The sequence below is a fragment of the Colossoma macropomum genome, unplaced genomic scaffold (assembly GCF_904425465.1).
Source record: "Colossoma macropomum unplaced genomic scaffold, Colossoma_macropomum, whole genome shotgun sequence".
NCBI lineage: Eukaryota > Metazoa > Chordata > Actinopteri > Characiformes > Serrasalmidae > Colossoma > Colossoma macropomum.
In genome coordinates this window covers 25,408,463-25,425,634 of record NW_023494806.1, presented here as the reverse complement: position 1 = coordinate 25,425,634, position 17,172 = coordinate 25,408,463, and the positions used below count along the sequence as shown (strand labels likewise).

At 39.6% G+C, this 17,172-nt stretch overlaps 2 protein-coding genes across 2 annotated transcripts in view; both read left to right on the top strand.

The window, feature by feature from the left end:
- Positions 1 to 7,858, top strand: part of wdfy3 (WD repeat and FYVE domain containing 3) — a 115,156-nt gene extending 107,298 nt beyond the window's left edge. The window contains 6 exon segments of the mRNA XM_036598960.1: positions 255 to 437; positions 569 to 665; positions 1,184 to 1,552; positions 2,523 to 2,634; positions 3,779 to 3,976; positions 4,574 to 7,858. Coding sequence (XP_036454853.1) covers positions 255 to 437; positions 569 to 665; positions 1,184 to 1,552; positions 2,523 to 2,634; positions 3,779 to 3,976; positions 4,574 to 4,694 — 1,080 coding nt within the window. The 3' untranslated portion in view covers positions 4,695 to 7,858.
- Positions 7,859 to 9,635: 1,777 nt separating this feature from the next.
- Positions 9,636 to 17,172, top strand: part of cds1 (CDP-diacylglycerol synthase (phosphatidate cytidylyltransferase) 1) — a 38,242-nt gene continuing 30,705 nt past the window's right edge. The window contains exon 1 of the mRNA XM_036597861.1: positions 9,636 to 10,091. Coding sequence (XP_036453754.1) covers positions 10,014 to 10,091 — 78 coding nt within the window. The 5' untranslated portion in view covers positions 9,636 to 10,013. The remainder of the gene's footprint in view (positions 10,092 to 17,172) is intronic.

Here is a 17,172-nt window from a genome sequence, read left to right as displayed (position 1 = left end):
AATACTTCTATCTAAAGCCACAAAGGGTTTCACTATTGGTATACATTGAAGTACCTTTTTGTACTATAGAGAACCCTTTATGCTAAAACTGTAATATGAAAAGAATGTGCAACATACAGAAACAACTTTCTGTTAGATCAGTATATTCATGCATATAAAAACTGTAAATGTGCTTAACCTTAACAAAAAGTTTTACATCTGTTAAATTTCTCTGTAATGACATGCTGAAAGATATGGTTGTATTCACCACACAGGGAGACATAGTGTCCAGTGCGGGCACATACATCCATGTGTGGAGCATTAATGGTAACCCCATTGCCAGTGCCAACACATTCACCGGCCGCAGCCAACAGATCCTCTGCTGCTGTGTGTCTGAGATGAATGAGTGGGACACCCAGAATGTCATTGTGACAGGACACTCAGACGGCGTTGTCAGGGTAATCTGCTGCTATCCCATAATCCAGTTTATTCAGTCTATTATTTCTAAATTGGAAGTTTTGGAATGTAATGGTGTTGAATACACGTGAAGGTAATGTGGCAGCTCTTACTGAATAAGGTTTTCTTGTAGTTTTGGAGGATGGAGTTCTTACAAGTCCCAGAAACCCCTGCACCAGAGCCAGTAGAGCCTCCAGATGTGCCAGACTGCTGCGGAGAGGAAAAAATCGGTAACGTGCCTCAATTATGTCACTCATACCCTCCCACCAACTGTGCCTTTTTTCAGATATTACCATCTGATTTAACTTGGAACTTGCTAATTTGTAAATAATAGCTCAGCGAAAGGTTAACACCATTGTCTTCTTACTTCAGTTATAATTGAACAGCCAAGAGCTATTTAATGTTCAAAGTTTGCTTCTGTAGTTTTGCACTGGAATCTAGGATTGTGAGGGTAATGTAACCAACAAGCAATGGAAACATATGACCATCAGTTTTAAAAAAACTGCATCAGATACTGTGTTATATTGTTATCTGCACAAATGGACAAAAGTACAGAAAAACATGCTGTAAGATGGCTGCTACTAGTTTAGCAATGCACTTATCCTTGTTTATAGATAAACAGTATTTACACGACAGATGTAACACAAACGTAGAATCAGAGCACTCTGTGGCAGTTAAGAAATAACTGTGGACGTTATTTCTGCTCTGATTACATAATTTATTTATCACTCACATTGACATCTTCCAGATGGACGTGAAGCTCCAGATGATGACAGCAGTGAGTCGGAGGGTGAGGAGACCAGCCTGAGTCAGGAGCCCAAACCACGTGGTCCCGGCAGCCAGCCTGGCAGCGCCGTCCACAGGCCAAAGCCCCGTGCCGGTGCGTCGTGGTCAGTGGATAGCAGCTCGGACGACTCCCGCCGCTGGTCAGACACGCTCAGCATAGATGAGAAGGATGGCTTTGTGTTCGTGAACTACTCGGAGGGCCAGGGCAGGCCCGGCACAGCCCAACATGGCAACCCACATCCACCGCACTCCGCACCCCCACACGGAGCCGTCCCACAGCTGCTGCAGCCCAGCACCATGGAGGCCCGGCCCTACAACAGGCTAAGAGCAGGTACTGAAGGCATGTATATAACCGCATCACACATTCATGGCTCATCTCAGTGTTAGGACTTTGTAAAAAGATGCTGATTTTGATTTTGATGCCATCTGTATGTCTATAAAAGACTTGAGGGCATCTGCAACAAAGAGGTGTTGATGGTTGCAGAAACCAGCATTAACCCATTAATGCCCATATCTGAATTAGTCCATATCATTTTTACCAAAACAATAGAAAAAACAAATGTGATTATGAATAAAAGTATGAAAATGACATTGTAGCATGCCATGTGCTGGACCAGAAATAAGGACGCTGGAGACAGACGAGCCTTTATTTTTAAACTTAAGACTGAAGGCTGCTTTTCAGTCTTCCAAGTTTTGACTGAGTTCTCTTTGAGTACTCCTTCAATGCACTTGCAAACATCAGATCCATCTGCTCAGTGAAGGAGTCTGAAGCATAATCAATGTTACAAAATGATCTTTTGCATGTTGCGTGCAATAACACAATAACACGTTTCCACCAGAGAGGTTTGAAGGGTGGAACCACAAGCAAACATAACTGAACAATACCCAATTAAGGTTATTTTGACCTTGAACTTTAAACTTATGAACCATATGTTCTTTATAGATTTTCCCCAATATATGCAACATTTTCTTTACTAGTAAATTAAGGTATTCTTTGATATGAGTCATGCAGCACAACTTCAGTGACTCCTTGTAGATATCTGAAGCAACAAGGTAACTAATTTAATTTGGACATATTGCACAAAAAGTAACATTTTCAGAAATGCTCCATCAGACACCATTTGTTATCGCAGTCAAATCAATGTGCAGCATACGGATAAATAAGTTGTTAGCTCCAAGCTGGCGTTCATCTTCCTCCGTGGAGGTTAGTGCATATTGCCAGCAAGTCACCTCACAGAGTTGTGGGTGTGAGCGGCTGGCAGTTCTGAGCTCTGTGTTGCTGTTGCTGTCTCCTGAAGCAGGCTACAGATGGGAGAGACAGCTGGTGTTCCGGAGCAAACTCACCATGCACACCGCCTTCGACCGCAAGGACAACGCTCAGCCAGCAGAAATCACAGCACTCGCCATCTCAAAGTAAAAACACTGTGTGATTGTGTGTCTGTAAGCATGCTTTTGTGTGGTGGAATGGAGAGCTGAGGATGAGGACTAAAGGGAAAAGTTAGTGATGTCCCAATGCAGTTTTTTAGTTAGGTTGTTTGTTTTTTTTTGGCCTTTAAGCCAATCTCCCAATATCCCAGTCCTTTATTGGTGGGAATCTGCTGATGCCAGATCTGATCCAGTATTTGCATTTTTATAGATAAAACAGTTGCGCAGTGCACACTTTCAGTACATTGAAGTTAGTAAAATCAATCCATTTTAAATAAGATGTACTACTTTGTCAATGTTTGGTTTATTGCTGACATTTCACCAGATTTGTCCTATGCACAGAGAAACAGATATTTGCACTGTACAATGAATTTCTTACTCTGCATTACCCTTGTGAACTTCAAATTGCTATACTACTGTAAAGATATATTCATAATACATTCCTAGTACATATTCATGGAAACACATATTCTGCCACCACCAGCAGCAACAGCAGTGTACCATGGTGGTCAGTGAAACGTTCTGTCATGGGTTCAATTTTCCCAAATTTTGTAATAGGTAAAATAGCTTTAACAGATTGGATTTTGTATGTATTCAAATATGTCTTGATGTTTTCTGATACTATATTGGGACATCCCTAGTAAAGATAAGTGAAAGAGAAGACGTTTAAAAATCCTCAGCAAAAGAAGATTCAAGGCAGTTATAGGGCAGGGCTGAATGGTCCAGTTATGTTCTAACTGTCTCCCACTGCAATACAAACAAGCATGAAGAAGAGTGATCATCACATGAGCTTATCACTAACAAGAAATCATTGTTCAAAACTTGTCCTTACCCCAGAATGGCAGAAAGGGGTTTTTCAGCCCATGCTACTAACGCTTTTTAAAAATGTGTACACTCAAAACATCTTCACTCTGATCAAGGGTTTTTGAAGATCCTTTTCCAGCACAGTTTGGTGATTTTAATGCTCAGACACCTGATTAAGCTTAGCAATTAGTTACCAGGATTATCTGGTGTTTTTGAACAAGAAAATGAGCAAACTGTCCTGGACTCTAGTCCTCCAGGACAGAATTGGACACTCATGGTTGATCACATGACCAAACTCAGCCTGCTAACTGTCCTCTTCTCTGCTCAGGGACCACAGTAAGATTCTGGTGGGGGACGGCCGTGGTCGTGTCTTCAGCTGGTCAGTGAGTGAGCAGCCGGGCCGCTCTGCAGCTGACCACTGGGTGAAGGACGAGCAGGTGGATAGCTGTTCGGGCTGTGCTGTGCGGTTCTCTCTCACCGAGAGACGCCACCACTGCAGGAACTGCGGCCAGCTCTTCTGCCAGAAGTAAGAGCCCGGGAGAAGCTATCTTTCTTATGTATACAGTACCTGGGGAAAATGTAGAGTCCGATTCAGTGACTGAATTGAGGTCAGGTTAACTTTGAAGTAAGAAAGAAGCTTGTCACCAGTGTAATGTTGAAAATGTAATTTAACCCCCTTAAATCAGTAGTTAGATAGATACAAAAATAAAATGTACTAATTTTCCCTTTACAGTACCAGTCCACTTGCACTTTTTATCCCGCATCTCACTGCACCAGGGCTGCGTCCAGAAACTTTTGTTACTGCAAAAGATAGCGAGCATATCTGGGCAGTTAACAATCTGATATGCTGTTTGCTGTTTCTTAATGTTACACCAAAGCTTACAAATGTTGACTTATGCTTTTTATGCTTTCATATTTTTCATAAGTTAGCTTGCTCAATCTCACTAGCAAGCTGTACCTTTATTATCGACAGAGATGAGCGTGACTACTTGATTAATGCACTGCCATTACTGCAGAAACAAGTAGAAAACATTCAATTTACCCTTTATTCAGTTTAGAGTGTCGAGTTTTTTTTCTGCCGTGCACCAGTGTTGTGATGTAACTCCTTTTTTTGCTCTTGTAGGTGCAGTCGCTTCCAGTCAGAAATCAAGCGGCTGAAGATCTCCTCACCCGTCCGTGTGTGTCAGAACTGTTACTACAACCTGCAGCATGAGCGGGCCTCAGAAGAAAGTTCCAGAAACTAGACCTCCGTTCACTCCCTCCCTCCCCTTTATCGCATCCCCCTACCTCCCTGTAGAAAACTCCTCACCAAGAGACCCCCCGCGCAAGAGACCCATGTTTGTAAAGCACTGACGTAAACTAAAATGTCCGTTGTTTCATGGATGGAGGTGGAGTATAACGCCGAGTGACGGGAGATGTGTACATCTGTTCTATTTTTCACTTTTTGTTTTCTTTTTACGTTACACTCAATTATGTCCACATAAACATTTTCCATGAACTTTTAGATTTTAGAAACACGTAAACCCTCCTTCATGATATGATGAAATGTGTTTATATTGTAAATAATTACAATGGCCTTTTTAACTAGAACAGGAAAATGAGAAGTCATTATTAAGAAATAAACAGAAAAACAACATTGCCTGTAACATAGCATTATAACGTACCACTCCTGACTTAAAAACTTACAAAAAAGGAAAACTGAAAGCGGTTGTGTGTAGTCGATGTCACTAGTCACAGCATCCCAGCGGGTATAATATTGGGGACTATGAATGTTAATAATAAATGTTTGTGGGTCGGTTATTACCGTGTCTAGTTATGCAAATACTTAATTATTTTTGTTTACAGTGTGTTAACATTGACGTGTTGCCCACAGTATCAGAACTGTTTTGCCAGTAACTCTCAATTTTAAGGTTTGTTGCCAAACAGACTTTTTTTTTTAAGCGTATTTATGAACAGTAGAGTATCTCTATTTTTCAGTTCCACTCTGCTGTTTGCTCTGTGTTTAAGTTCAGCATTTCCCAACTATTTAACGTAACCTCACTTCATAACATATCAGATTTTTTCAAGAAATTGGAGAATAGAATTGTGGAGCATTTCAAGCGTTGAAAATCAGTCAGATAAATGATACTAAATATTTACACTGAGCTGACAGTGATACAGCTGACTGAATATTGCATGTGGTCACTATTGTATTTTGTAAATTTAGGCTAACGAGGGACTTTTTTCAGGTTTATGTGCGTCTTACATTGTCTGTCCACTAGTAAATGTTATATATGAAGCTTTAATATTCCTCTCTGACACTAACCACCTTTTTCTGAGAAAAAAATATTTTGCAAGTTTGTCCGCCAAGGCCATTACATAGCCGAGTATCAGCGTCCCAATTTCTTATTTAAAACCTAGCAGAGAAATTGTTGGTGTGCCACTTCTGACTTTTGTAGAATGTTTGAATCATGCATTCTTTATAGTAGAGTGGTCACCAGCCCTGGTCCTGGAGATCTACTTTGCTGCAGAGTCCGGTTCCAACCACAGTCTGCCACAGCTAATTAACAACTTCAGAAGTACTTGATTGGCTGGATCAGATGCATTAGTGTGAGTAAAATAAACTGGGCCCAGTTTTCCATAGGCATTTTACTGCTAAGATCAACTTAACTTGTAGAGAGAGTGCTCAGTTTGATGCTCGCTCTACCATTTAAGAGTCATCTTTGTGCTAAGACACTTTTGGGACACCCCAGACTTTGAAAGTAGAGCTCCAGGAGGAGGATTAGTGACCATTGCTCTATAGAAATGCATCAGGAAAGAATGTATCATGGAATCTGGGGTTCATCCATTGAGAAAGGGATTTTGTGTTTTGTAATTGGTGTTGAGCAACTAGAATAACTGAGATTGAGACTAATGCTGCGTTCAACTGAAGCTCATCACTCGGAAATCTCCTCCTCTTTCTAGGAAAAAGCAAAGAAAATGCCCACACAGCGGGGAATTCCTGCTTGGAAAGTCTGATGTAAAATAACATGGCGGCTCACACCATCAATAGTAATGAAGAACCAGTTCTCTCCTTATAAATGACATTATCTTTAGATCAGTCAATGTGTAGACACAGTAGTTGGTTAACCTAGTAACGCTTACCATAAAGGTCTATGTTTTGAAGATAAATACATCATGAACGTAAAGTTAACACTCATATCGTGTTGGCTGGCTAGCTCGTTGCTAACGATGCTCGCTTTACTGGTGCATCCATGTTTTTTCCCCATATTGTAGCTCGAATGCGTGGAGGCTGACACAGTTCTTTTTCTTCCTTCAAAGCTTTGAGCCAAGTTGAACGTGGCTTTAGATTAAATCAAAGTCTCAGAGACTGACGCTAAGATGAGACATGAAACCTGTTGTCTTTTGTCAGTGGTACTGTGGGCAATACTGCATTGAAAGTGCTGCTTTAATTAGGAAGAAACCTTTTTTTTTTCCTTTTTTTCTTTTTTTAACTAACAAACACAAATCACTTTAAAGGATGAGATGCTACACGTGTGCAGTAGTGTATTATTCACTGTCTTTATACATTTCCCCATCATTTGCCATACAGCCTAATATGCACCCGTTATGGTTGTTATTATTATACACTCATGTACTGTAAACTAGCGTGCAATCATAACATCAGAGCTGTTGTCAAGCAGCTTAAAGGCCGGATGGCTATATCAGTCCGACTTTGTTTTCGCACCTTCATGTGTACAAAGCAGAAAAAAGAGATGTTTAAGGCTCATGGTTTTATCAGATGCATTTTTATGTTGTGGGCTGTCATTTTAAAAAGGGGTGTGTTCCTTTACAGCGAGACAAACTGTACAAAGTATTTATGCAATTATAATGTTTCCTTTTTTATGATTGATTATTGTACTTTTTTCAGCAAGTTGGGTTACTTGTTGCATGTCTAACACAGCTGACTTTCTGTGTCAGTGCATTGTACATGTTCGGCATTATTATTGTTTCTTCCTCTTTTTTTGATTTCTTTTTTTTTCTCTCTCATTTCTATGGCATTATTGAATGAGTTGATTCTGAAACCCTGAGAGTTGTGTACAGAGTAGCCAGGTATGCTGAAGTTGTGCCCCAAAAACCTCTGGGTCAACTTTTTTGTACTCTATGTATGAAAATCAAAGACTGATCAAAAAACAACATAGAAAAAACAAACAAACAAACAAAAGGATTCTCTTTTTTGGTGGTCTTGTGTTAGACTGCATTGCTACAGTATCTGGTGTGCAATCTGTGGTAGCTGAATGTTCATTGTGCATTTGTGTTCAAGTACAACTACATTGCCCCTCCTCCTTCCTCGTAGAGTAACCCTGAACTGTACTGTTACTATAATGCAATAGATCTGGTACTCATATTTTTAATTTAATTTCAATTAAATCCTTGCTGTTTACCACCACCTTTCCGTGCATTTTAAATATGATTTTCATGGGAAATGTATTTTTGTCTTTTTTTATTCTAGGTTGCATGTATATTACCACATAACCAGGGTTAAAATTTAACAAACTACAGTTACAGTCATGTGCAAAAGTTAGGGCATCCTTAGTCAAATTACAAAACAAAATGTTTTGTTGATTTTCTGGGTGAACACACTCCTGTACATTTTAATGCACACTGTTTATTATTGTTTATTTCCTGAATTTACCACTAATTACAAAGAAAGAAACATGGACTCTTTAAAAGACACACTATAAATGCTTGTTTATTAACTGCTTTAAAGTCAGCACACTGCATGTAGAAAAAAGAGGAACTCAACAAACAGCTTCCTTACAAATACTGGAGATCCTGCCAAAGCCTGAGTGGACTGATAAATTAAAGTGATGAGCCATGTATTAATTATTTAAAGAAGCTCTTTTGAGGGATGATTGATCAGTCTTTTCAGTAGTGAACATGTTAATGAGTGATGAGCTTAGCATCAGTGTTGCACCGGACTTGTGTGTTTTGTAGTATGATGTTACGTACAGGTCCATTACTGAAAAATACATAGATACCCACATTTAACGGTCAAGTTTGCAAGATTTTGTCATTGGGATACGGTGAACTGTTTATAGACAATATTTTATAAATTTGAATTTTGTAATATGGTGAGTATAGCAAAAAAGATACACAATATGTACAGAGATTGTGAAAATTAAGTAATAAAGTAATTAACTTTTAAAAAATAATTATATTTATATAATATATGCAAAAATTATACATTTATTTAATATATACATAGTTAAATTTTTATGATTGAACTGGGTTTTTCTTTTTCAAGCAAAGTTAATAAATATTTAAATGTCTGATTTTGGTGGAATTGTAAATTGAAATCATAATGTAAAAGATCCAGTAATAATACATCAGAACTGTGTAAGAACTGTACATTACGCGTCAGTTGATAATAATAATGATAATATTGATAATAATAAATATTGCCAAATTATTGAACCAAAATATATTATATATATATATATATATAATATTTGTATATGTATGTATATGCTATTTAAATCGCACCTTTCATGCATAAAGCACAGTTTAAATAAAACAGTATACGGCAAAAAACAAAAGCATAAAAGGAAAAGAACATTAAGATGTTTTATTAAAAGTAAGGTGAACGGAAAAATTAGAATATAAAGAATATGCATAAAAGATATGATAAAACAATTCCTAAAAGAAATTAAACAAAAAGAGAGCTAATAAAATGTTAACCTAAAACTTGCAATTTAAAAGTAGCAATGTTTTGTGCCTGATAAACAATAATGGGTAAGAAGTGGTCGAAAACGGCAACAAAAACGTAGCTAACTACGTCTGAAATTCGCCAAATATCGAACCAATCAATGTAACCGGTGTGGTGCTGAGGGTCCCTTAGTGAGTGATGGTGAACCGAGCGGTCAGCAGGGGATCAGCTGAAGGGCCGCTGGGCTGCGCGAGCGCTCCGTCAGACTCGTCACAGGGCAGAGAAGAAGAGCACAGTTAAAATACGACACTGAGACACGACTGTAGAGCTTAAACATGGAAAATTTACACTTTCAAACAGTCCACTGAGCGAACAGCAGACACTGACTACTATTGGCTGAATAAACCAGTCGAGTTTGTGTGACTATAGCGCCTGTCAGAGAGAGAGAGAGAGAGAGAGAGAGAGAGGGAGAGGGAGAGAGGAGTGTTTGCTCATGTTGAGTCAGTGTGGGGAGAGAGAGAGAGGAGAGAGAGAGAGGAGTGTTTGTTCATGTTGAGTCAGTGTGGGGAGAGAGAGAGAGAGAGAGAGAGGACAGGACAGGACAGGACAGGGGACAGGCTGGCTGGTAACCCACCACAGCACCGACACCACACAAACAAACCCCCCAAACACCTGCGGACAGAAAACAAATGCGCGCATTTTATTCTCGTGACTGGCGCCGAGAGGCTTTCCAGCATTACCAGGATCCTCTAAAGCCTCGCTCGCTCACTGTCACTCCGATGGTCCGCTGTAGGTTCAGTTAAAACGGATTACCAGAGCGGACACTTCTTCTAAAGCCTTCTTCCCCGGTTCTACGCTATCTATGCACCTGTGAGCGAAACCAAAACGAGGAAAAATGACGGAGCTGAGGAAGCGAGGAGCCGGAGGAGCGGGAGGCGGGGACCCGGACAGCACCGAGAACATCAGCGACAAGGTAGCCTTAACCTTAACGCCTGTGTTAACTTAACGGAGACTCACACTGGATTCGGTGTCCGCTGCCGTTACAGCCGGTCATCTAAGCCTGCTAGCTAAGTAGGCTAGACTCGTCAGTGGCAGATAAAAACAACTAGCCAGCCAGCTAGCTGACCGGTGAGAGCTGCTAAGTGGACGACTGGGCTGCTGCTCCCTTCACTGGTCAGCTATTCAGCACGAGCTTTAACATTAGCAAGCTAACGTTAGCTTGTCGCTTTGACTTTATGGCACGTTGTTCACATTAAACAAACAGATGTATAAACTTGTTTATGACCGAATAACTAACTTATTACCGACTCGTTTTCATACTAAGTTGACGTTTGACATAACGACATTATTGCTGAGTCCCCTCAGCAGTAACGTTAGCTAGGCTTAGCTAGTTAGCTCAGTGTAGTTATGTTAGCTAGTTTTGACTCCTGTCATACACAAAAACATTGTACGAAGAGACTTGCTGCTGACTAGCTGGAGTTATTTTACCAGCTGAGTTAAACATGAGCATTTTTTTTAGGTTGAGCTGAACTGAGTCAGGCGTCAGTAGACCAGCTAGCCTCAAATTTGCTTGCTAATGCAAGGTGCAGTCTAACCCAAGAGAAGAGGGATCTGTCATTGAAGTGGTGAAATGAGCAGCCCACAAGCAGAATACAGTTTTAGGAGGCTGTTTCAGTCTTTCCTGATGCAGTGACATTGTTCTAGCTCTATGACCTTCTCACCATAGTGTCATTTTTGTTATATTTAAGGGCCTTACCCAGGAGAAAGAAATATTTTAGACATGACTAAGTCCCGTTTGAAATCAGAGTCAGAGTCAGTGTTTCTCAATTTGGGTATTGAAGAAAAAACATCCGATTTTGATCGAAGTATTGTCACACATATGGATTAACTCTTTTGTGTCTGACTCATCTCACAAATCAGTTGTTCAGTGTAGGAGAACTGCTTTTTCCCCATTCATCACTAGAACTTCACAGTGAAGTGCTGAATTTAATTTCCTTCCAAGGGGATTTCAGGAGAAAGAATTCAGAAATCAGTGATTCCACATTAATTCATAATGAAGATTAGCTTTATTTTTTTGAGACAATCTCAAGAAAGGCATTTTTCCTCTGGGTTAATCTGCATTTGGGTTTATTAGATTTTTGGAGGTGAGTAAAAAATACTAGGTGACTTTTTTGAAATGAGGTATGATGGGTACACTCTTAAAAAATGGTTCTTCCGTGGGTTCTTTAGTAAAGACAGTGGGTTTATATAGAGCCATAAACACTCAAAGATCCATTTGCATGCTCAAAGGGTTCTTGGCATCACAAAATGGTTCTTGGATTGATGGAGAATGTGTTGTATATGATTCTGTAGAGAACCTTTTTGAAAACTGTTACAAGCTTGAAATGCTTTCCAAAAATATCCAACACATTCTCCATCAGTCTAAAGAACCATTGGCCATGTAGAGAACCCTTTAAGGATGCACATAGTTCTTTAAGTGTTCATGGTCCTATATGGAATCATTGTCTTTACTAAAGCACTCTCGAAATACCATCTTTTTTCAAGAGTGTGGCCTAAAACTATGTTTAAACAAAAGGTGCTATTTGATTAAATAATGACCCAAGTTGAAGAAAAAGTTGAAAAAAGCATGAAACTTCAAAGGGAACTGCATTTATTTTTAACATCTCTGTATAATTAATTGGTGTAGATGTAAACAAAGTCATCCAGGGTGGTTTGATGTGAAATGCAGCATTGTAAAGAAACTTACAGTGGTGGTGATAGGGAACCAGACATATGGACCATTTAATGCCTCTATTAAAAACTATTAGTAAAATAGTTAAGAATGTGCGATCTGATGCATCAGGCATTGCTATACAATAGTTTAGTCATAAAGTTGTGGCCTGTAACGTTTTTTTTAATCTGTTAATTGCAGAAACATACATGTGACCTTTTCAGTTTTAAGACTATTTTATCATTATCAAGATTACATATAAAAACTCAGAAGACACGTGTATATTCAGTGGTCATTTTGGATTATAAAAAAAATGGCATTATTGTGTTGTAGACATAGCAGCCCCTGGTTCCAGTCACCTCCACTGAAAAGAAATTAGAGTTGGTAAATTTCTCAACAGTGAACCATTTAACATCAAACCACTCTAGTTGACTGTATACATCTCAATGAAGTATAAAGCCAGAAAAACCTAAGCTAGTTAGGTGCTACTCTTCTCTTTTTGGGATTCCTCAGCTAAAAAAGGTGAGCAGTGGCAGTCCAGGTGCTGTCAACAACAGAGCAGGACAAAACTAAACACAGACATGACCAGTAACTAATTCCTTTCCTTTCCGATATACCTGATTAGAGAGACAACTGAAATTCACCAGAATGAATTACGCATCAGAATAAATAGAACTAATATAACTACTCCTTACTTCTGTTGGTGACTGCTAGCCAGCCATCAACTTGTAAAAGTCTAAACTACTACTGCACACGCTTTTGTGAGTATTTAGGAGCCTCAAATCTGTGAATGTTGTAGGTATGATATGAGCTATGCTAAAGTTCTTTCATGGTTGATGACCCTGAATTAGCAGCAAAGTCCCGAAAGAAATCAATGACTTAGTCTTTGAATGTTAGTGTGCAGTTGCAGAGACTTCATACAGACAGTGTTTCTCAAGACCTGTTTCAGTGTGTGAGAGACTGCCCTGTAGCTGAGGTCATCCAAATATTTGGTCATAAATAGGCTAAGTCAAACGTGTAGTTATGAATAACAAACTGCAAACAGCTGGGAATAAGTTGTTGTTTTTCCACAAGGCAGTTTAGGTGAATTTGCTTGATTTTTTGAGCCAGTAATGTCATTTTTGCATGTTGGCCTAAGGCCTTTTATTAAGTCTAGTAAAATCGATATGCTACACAGAGATCTCAGCAAAACAGCTTAACTCAAATTTTCTGGATGGTCATATGTCTGAGCATTAGTCTGCTGGTTACAGACAAGGTCTATAGAAAGATCTTTGTTGACAGTATAGGCTTTTAGAGCTGTTTCCCATTTCATTAACAGCAAAGTAAAGAGCCTAGTTTTCATGTTAAAGCTATTAACATGCTGCTATTGACTTTTTGGGTATTGGCTAATATTGAAAGATTCATTTTAAAGGTTAGATTATTCCTAGGATAAAACATATGTAGCCTGGTTTTTCATGTTAGTCAGATTTTGGGGTTCATAATCAGTGCATCAGTTCATCTCTGTTTCATTTTTCATTTTTTACCCTTTTCATTTTTTACATAAAACAAGCCTGAATACCTACATAAAAAGAAACATGCCCAGCATGAACCCACCAGCCTAATTTATGTTTATCGTGGGACTGTTTTGTAGGCAAACATAAGTCTTATGCAGTCAAAGCTGTTGCCTCATAGGCAAGACTTGTTTTTTTCCCCTTTTGCAGCCAGATGCATCTTCACAAGGTCAGCCACATCATTCCGTTAGCAGTGTCTGCGCTTTTTTATGAACAGGTCTTATATATATATATATATATATATATATATATATATATATATATATATATATATATATATATATATATATATATATATATATATATCATTGACTGAGCTGGGGGAAGCTTTCAATATTGTGAGCTCAAATGGAGCTGAAGCTTCACAGCCTGCTGGGCATTTTGTCCTTTTACTCTTATTAGCAGATGCAGAAACAGCAGCCTGTCTCTGCTGAGCCGTTGAGGCAGTGGAGCATTCGCGAACAGCACTCTGCTCAGTTTACCGCGTCAGCTTCCCCTCTGAGCTCAGTGTACCACGATGACCTCCCTGTGGTGGCCACGCTCGGACAGCAGACAAGCCCAGTGTTGGATGTCTCTGTCGGAATCTGAAATGGCCCCCTGTTCTAAAATACAGTGAGCACCTGGTTTTGGCTCCCTCAGTTGATAAACTGTGATCAGTTGGAGTACTTAGCTGAAGTTAGAGGATTGGCTGACATTGGGTATCAGTGCTTTGACAGGTTTGTGTTTCTGGCAGAAAAAACAGAAATCCTACTCTCAAACTATTAGCATTTAGAAGATACACTGAACTAATGTAACTAAGGACCAGTCTTTTAATTCAAAGATTTAGGGTGCATTTGTATCTGTAGTTCGGTTCTCTTGTTTGAGACCAAAGCAAGAAATGGGATGTTGTTCCATTTTAGTTCTAGCTTGCTTAAAGTCTACACAGTAAAAAGTTGCAACTGATTCGCCAGATTTTGTGACGTACATTTGACGACAATACCTGGGATGACCACTGTGGCCTTACTGAGCTTGTGGGTTTTATGTGTGTCTTGTTTCATCCATGTCAGTAAAACAATTGGCCATGAAAAGCATTACTGTTATTTTCCCACAGTGTGGAGTGGAGAGAAATTATTAGGGGTGTAATGATATACGCAGCCCAAGATTGGGTTCATGATTTAGTATTGTCACAATAATTTTAACAAAATTTGATTGATGACGAATAATGGTGACTGTAACCATGTTGTTGCACAGCTTATGAACAACACTTGTGTTGGGAGGCAGGAGGAGTGCTGGAGGGAGTTGTTTATGGCATGGATCCCTTACAAACTTTGGTGTGCAAACAGTGCAGTTGTTTTAGGTGGTATAATTAATAGAATGTCCATCCACCACAATACACATTGCCACAGTTGTGCACGGCAATATCAAAATTTCTTGATGGATTGGCCCACCCATAGCAATCACTGTAATACATGGCATTTATAAAATGGCAAAGGCTTTGCACTGTAATACATTATAGAATATAATGTTTGCAGTTACACTATATGGCCAAAAGTATGTAGACCCCCCTCCTAATTATTGAGATCAGGTGTTTCAGCCACACCCATTGCTAACACAGGCATAAAATCAAGCACATAGCCATCCATCTAATCTCTACAGACAAACATTGGCAGTAGAATGAGTCTCACTGAAGATTGGCAGTAGAATGAGTTTCACTAAAGATCTCAGTGATTTTAAACATTGCGCTGTCATAGGATGCCATCTTTGCCACAAGTCAGTTTGAGACATTTCTGCCCTGCTGGATTTGCCCCAGTCAACTGTAAATGCTATCAAATGGAATGAAATGGAAGTGTCTAGGAGCAGGGGTGCACGGCTCTGGTCCTGGAGGATCTGTATCCAGCGTTCAGTTTGGTGGTCCCCCTGCTAAACACACCCACTAAACCTGGCAATTCACAGATAAGTGTAATCAGGTGTGCTTGAGTAGGTAAATTACCAAACTGTGCTGGACACCAGCCTTGCAGGACTGGAGTTATTCATCCCTGGTCAAGGAGCAACAACAGCTCAGCCATGAAGTGGTAGATCACACAAACTTACAGAACTGGACACCTCACAAATGCCCTTTTTTCTAAATAGGCACACATTCCCACAGACACACTCCAGAATCATATGGAAAGCCTTCCCAGAAGAGTGGAGGCTGTTATGGCTGTAAAGGGGAGAGCTTCAACTTCAATAATAATGCGCATGATTTTGGAAAGATCTTGAACTGGGCATATACCGTATAGATTGCATATGTGTTCTAAGTTTGATATTCGAGTATCCGCAAGAGCTCACGAATGAATATCCAGTTACCTGCAGGGAAGGTAAAAAACAAAGCCAAAAAAGACAACTGCACAAACATTGCAGCATGCAGAGGAATATATTTGAAAACATGTTTTATCGTTCAGGAAAAGCTGAGGGAAATCAGTAGGTTTTCGTGTCAATAACTGCCTCTTCAAATAAGCTAATGAGCTAATAAGTGTCATGTTTGAAGCTAATAAGGACTAATTGTGTTCTATACAAGGTATTTACTATTTTCTCCTCATTGGATGATATTGGCCAGTATGTTACTATGTCAGCAGTAAAACTGTTTAGTTCCTGGCTGAGCAGTTGTGATAAAAATTATAGTTGTGAGAAACAATGATTTCAATATTGAGCAAAATAGTTGTGATTATCATGCAGTCTGAGTGTACTACATAATACATGAGCAAGTGGAATTTACACCCTACGTAGCACACTTTATGACTAATAGGGTGCGGTTTTAAAGTTAGTCACCAACTCTCCCTTTATGGCTTATCCTGCTTTTTCAGTTTTCTTCAGAAAAACTGGTTATGCGGCGCCTCATGTGATCTCACAGTCTTTACCAGAGAGGGTAGGGAGTATGTGTTTTACTGTAATATAGATTCATATTACTGAAGACAGTGTGTTTTCTTGTGCAGTGAATTCTGCTGCATTAACTTCCGTCCTTGCCAGCAGCAAGCAAGTCTGTTTTGGTATTTGCTGCACACGTAGGAATTCCTAATCAGCCTCCGATTTTTTTTCTGCCACCTCTGCAAAGCGTATAAAAGGGACAGTGAAAACTGGGCCAATCTGTCACTCACACTGTGGAAAAGCCCCCGAAAGGATGAAATTGAACTCAGGTTTTACTTCAAAGGTGTTGATCTTGCAGGTTCTCCTTTGTCTTCTTTAGCTGCTAAAGTCCTGTACTGGCTCAGGTGGAGAAACAGAGTAGGCTGGAGACTGTGGTTAGAATTGCACTACCTGAGTCTCTTTGGGTTGAGTTAGTTTGCATAGCACAAGGCCTCTAGGGTTGTTCCCCTTCTGCCTGGGGATTAGCGTAGTCTCATTTCTGGAGCAGCTGATCAGAGGGCTAGCCTGCTTATTAGCCTCATTCACAGGATGGCAGATGATAAGGCTGGTGGAGACTTGTGGAGTCCAGTTTCAGTATGATGGATTACTTTTCTAAATGCTTAAACTTGACATAAGAAATTCAGATCAATATTTATTGGGCATTCTCTTTGAAATTATTGTGTTAATGGTGTGATGTTTATTGTCTTGAAATGTCCTTTGCGAAAGTAAAGAATTGCCAAAAAGAAAAGTCCTGTTTCAGTGAAGTTTTACAACACGCACTATGGCAGGGCTCTGTGGACCACTGCGTAGAAGTCTTGCTAAATATTGTTTTACCAGACAGACCACATGCCGACTATTGTTACTGCCAACAAAAGCAGCTTTATATCTTTAAAATAAGTTACTGGGGCGAGGCTGTGGTATGTATCAGTCCA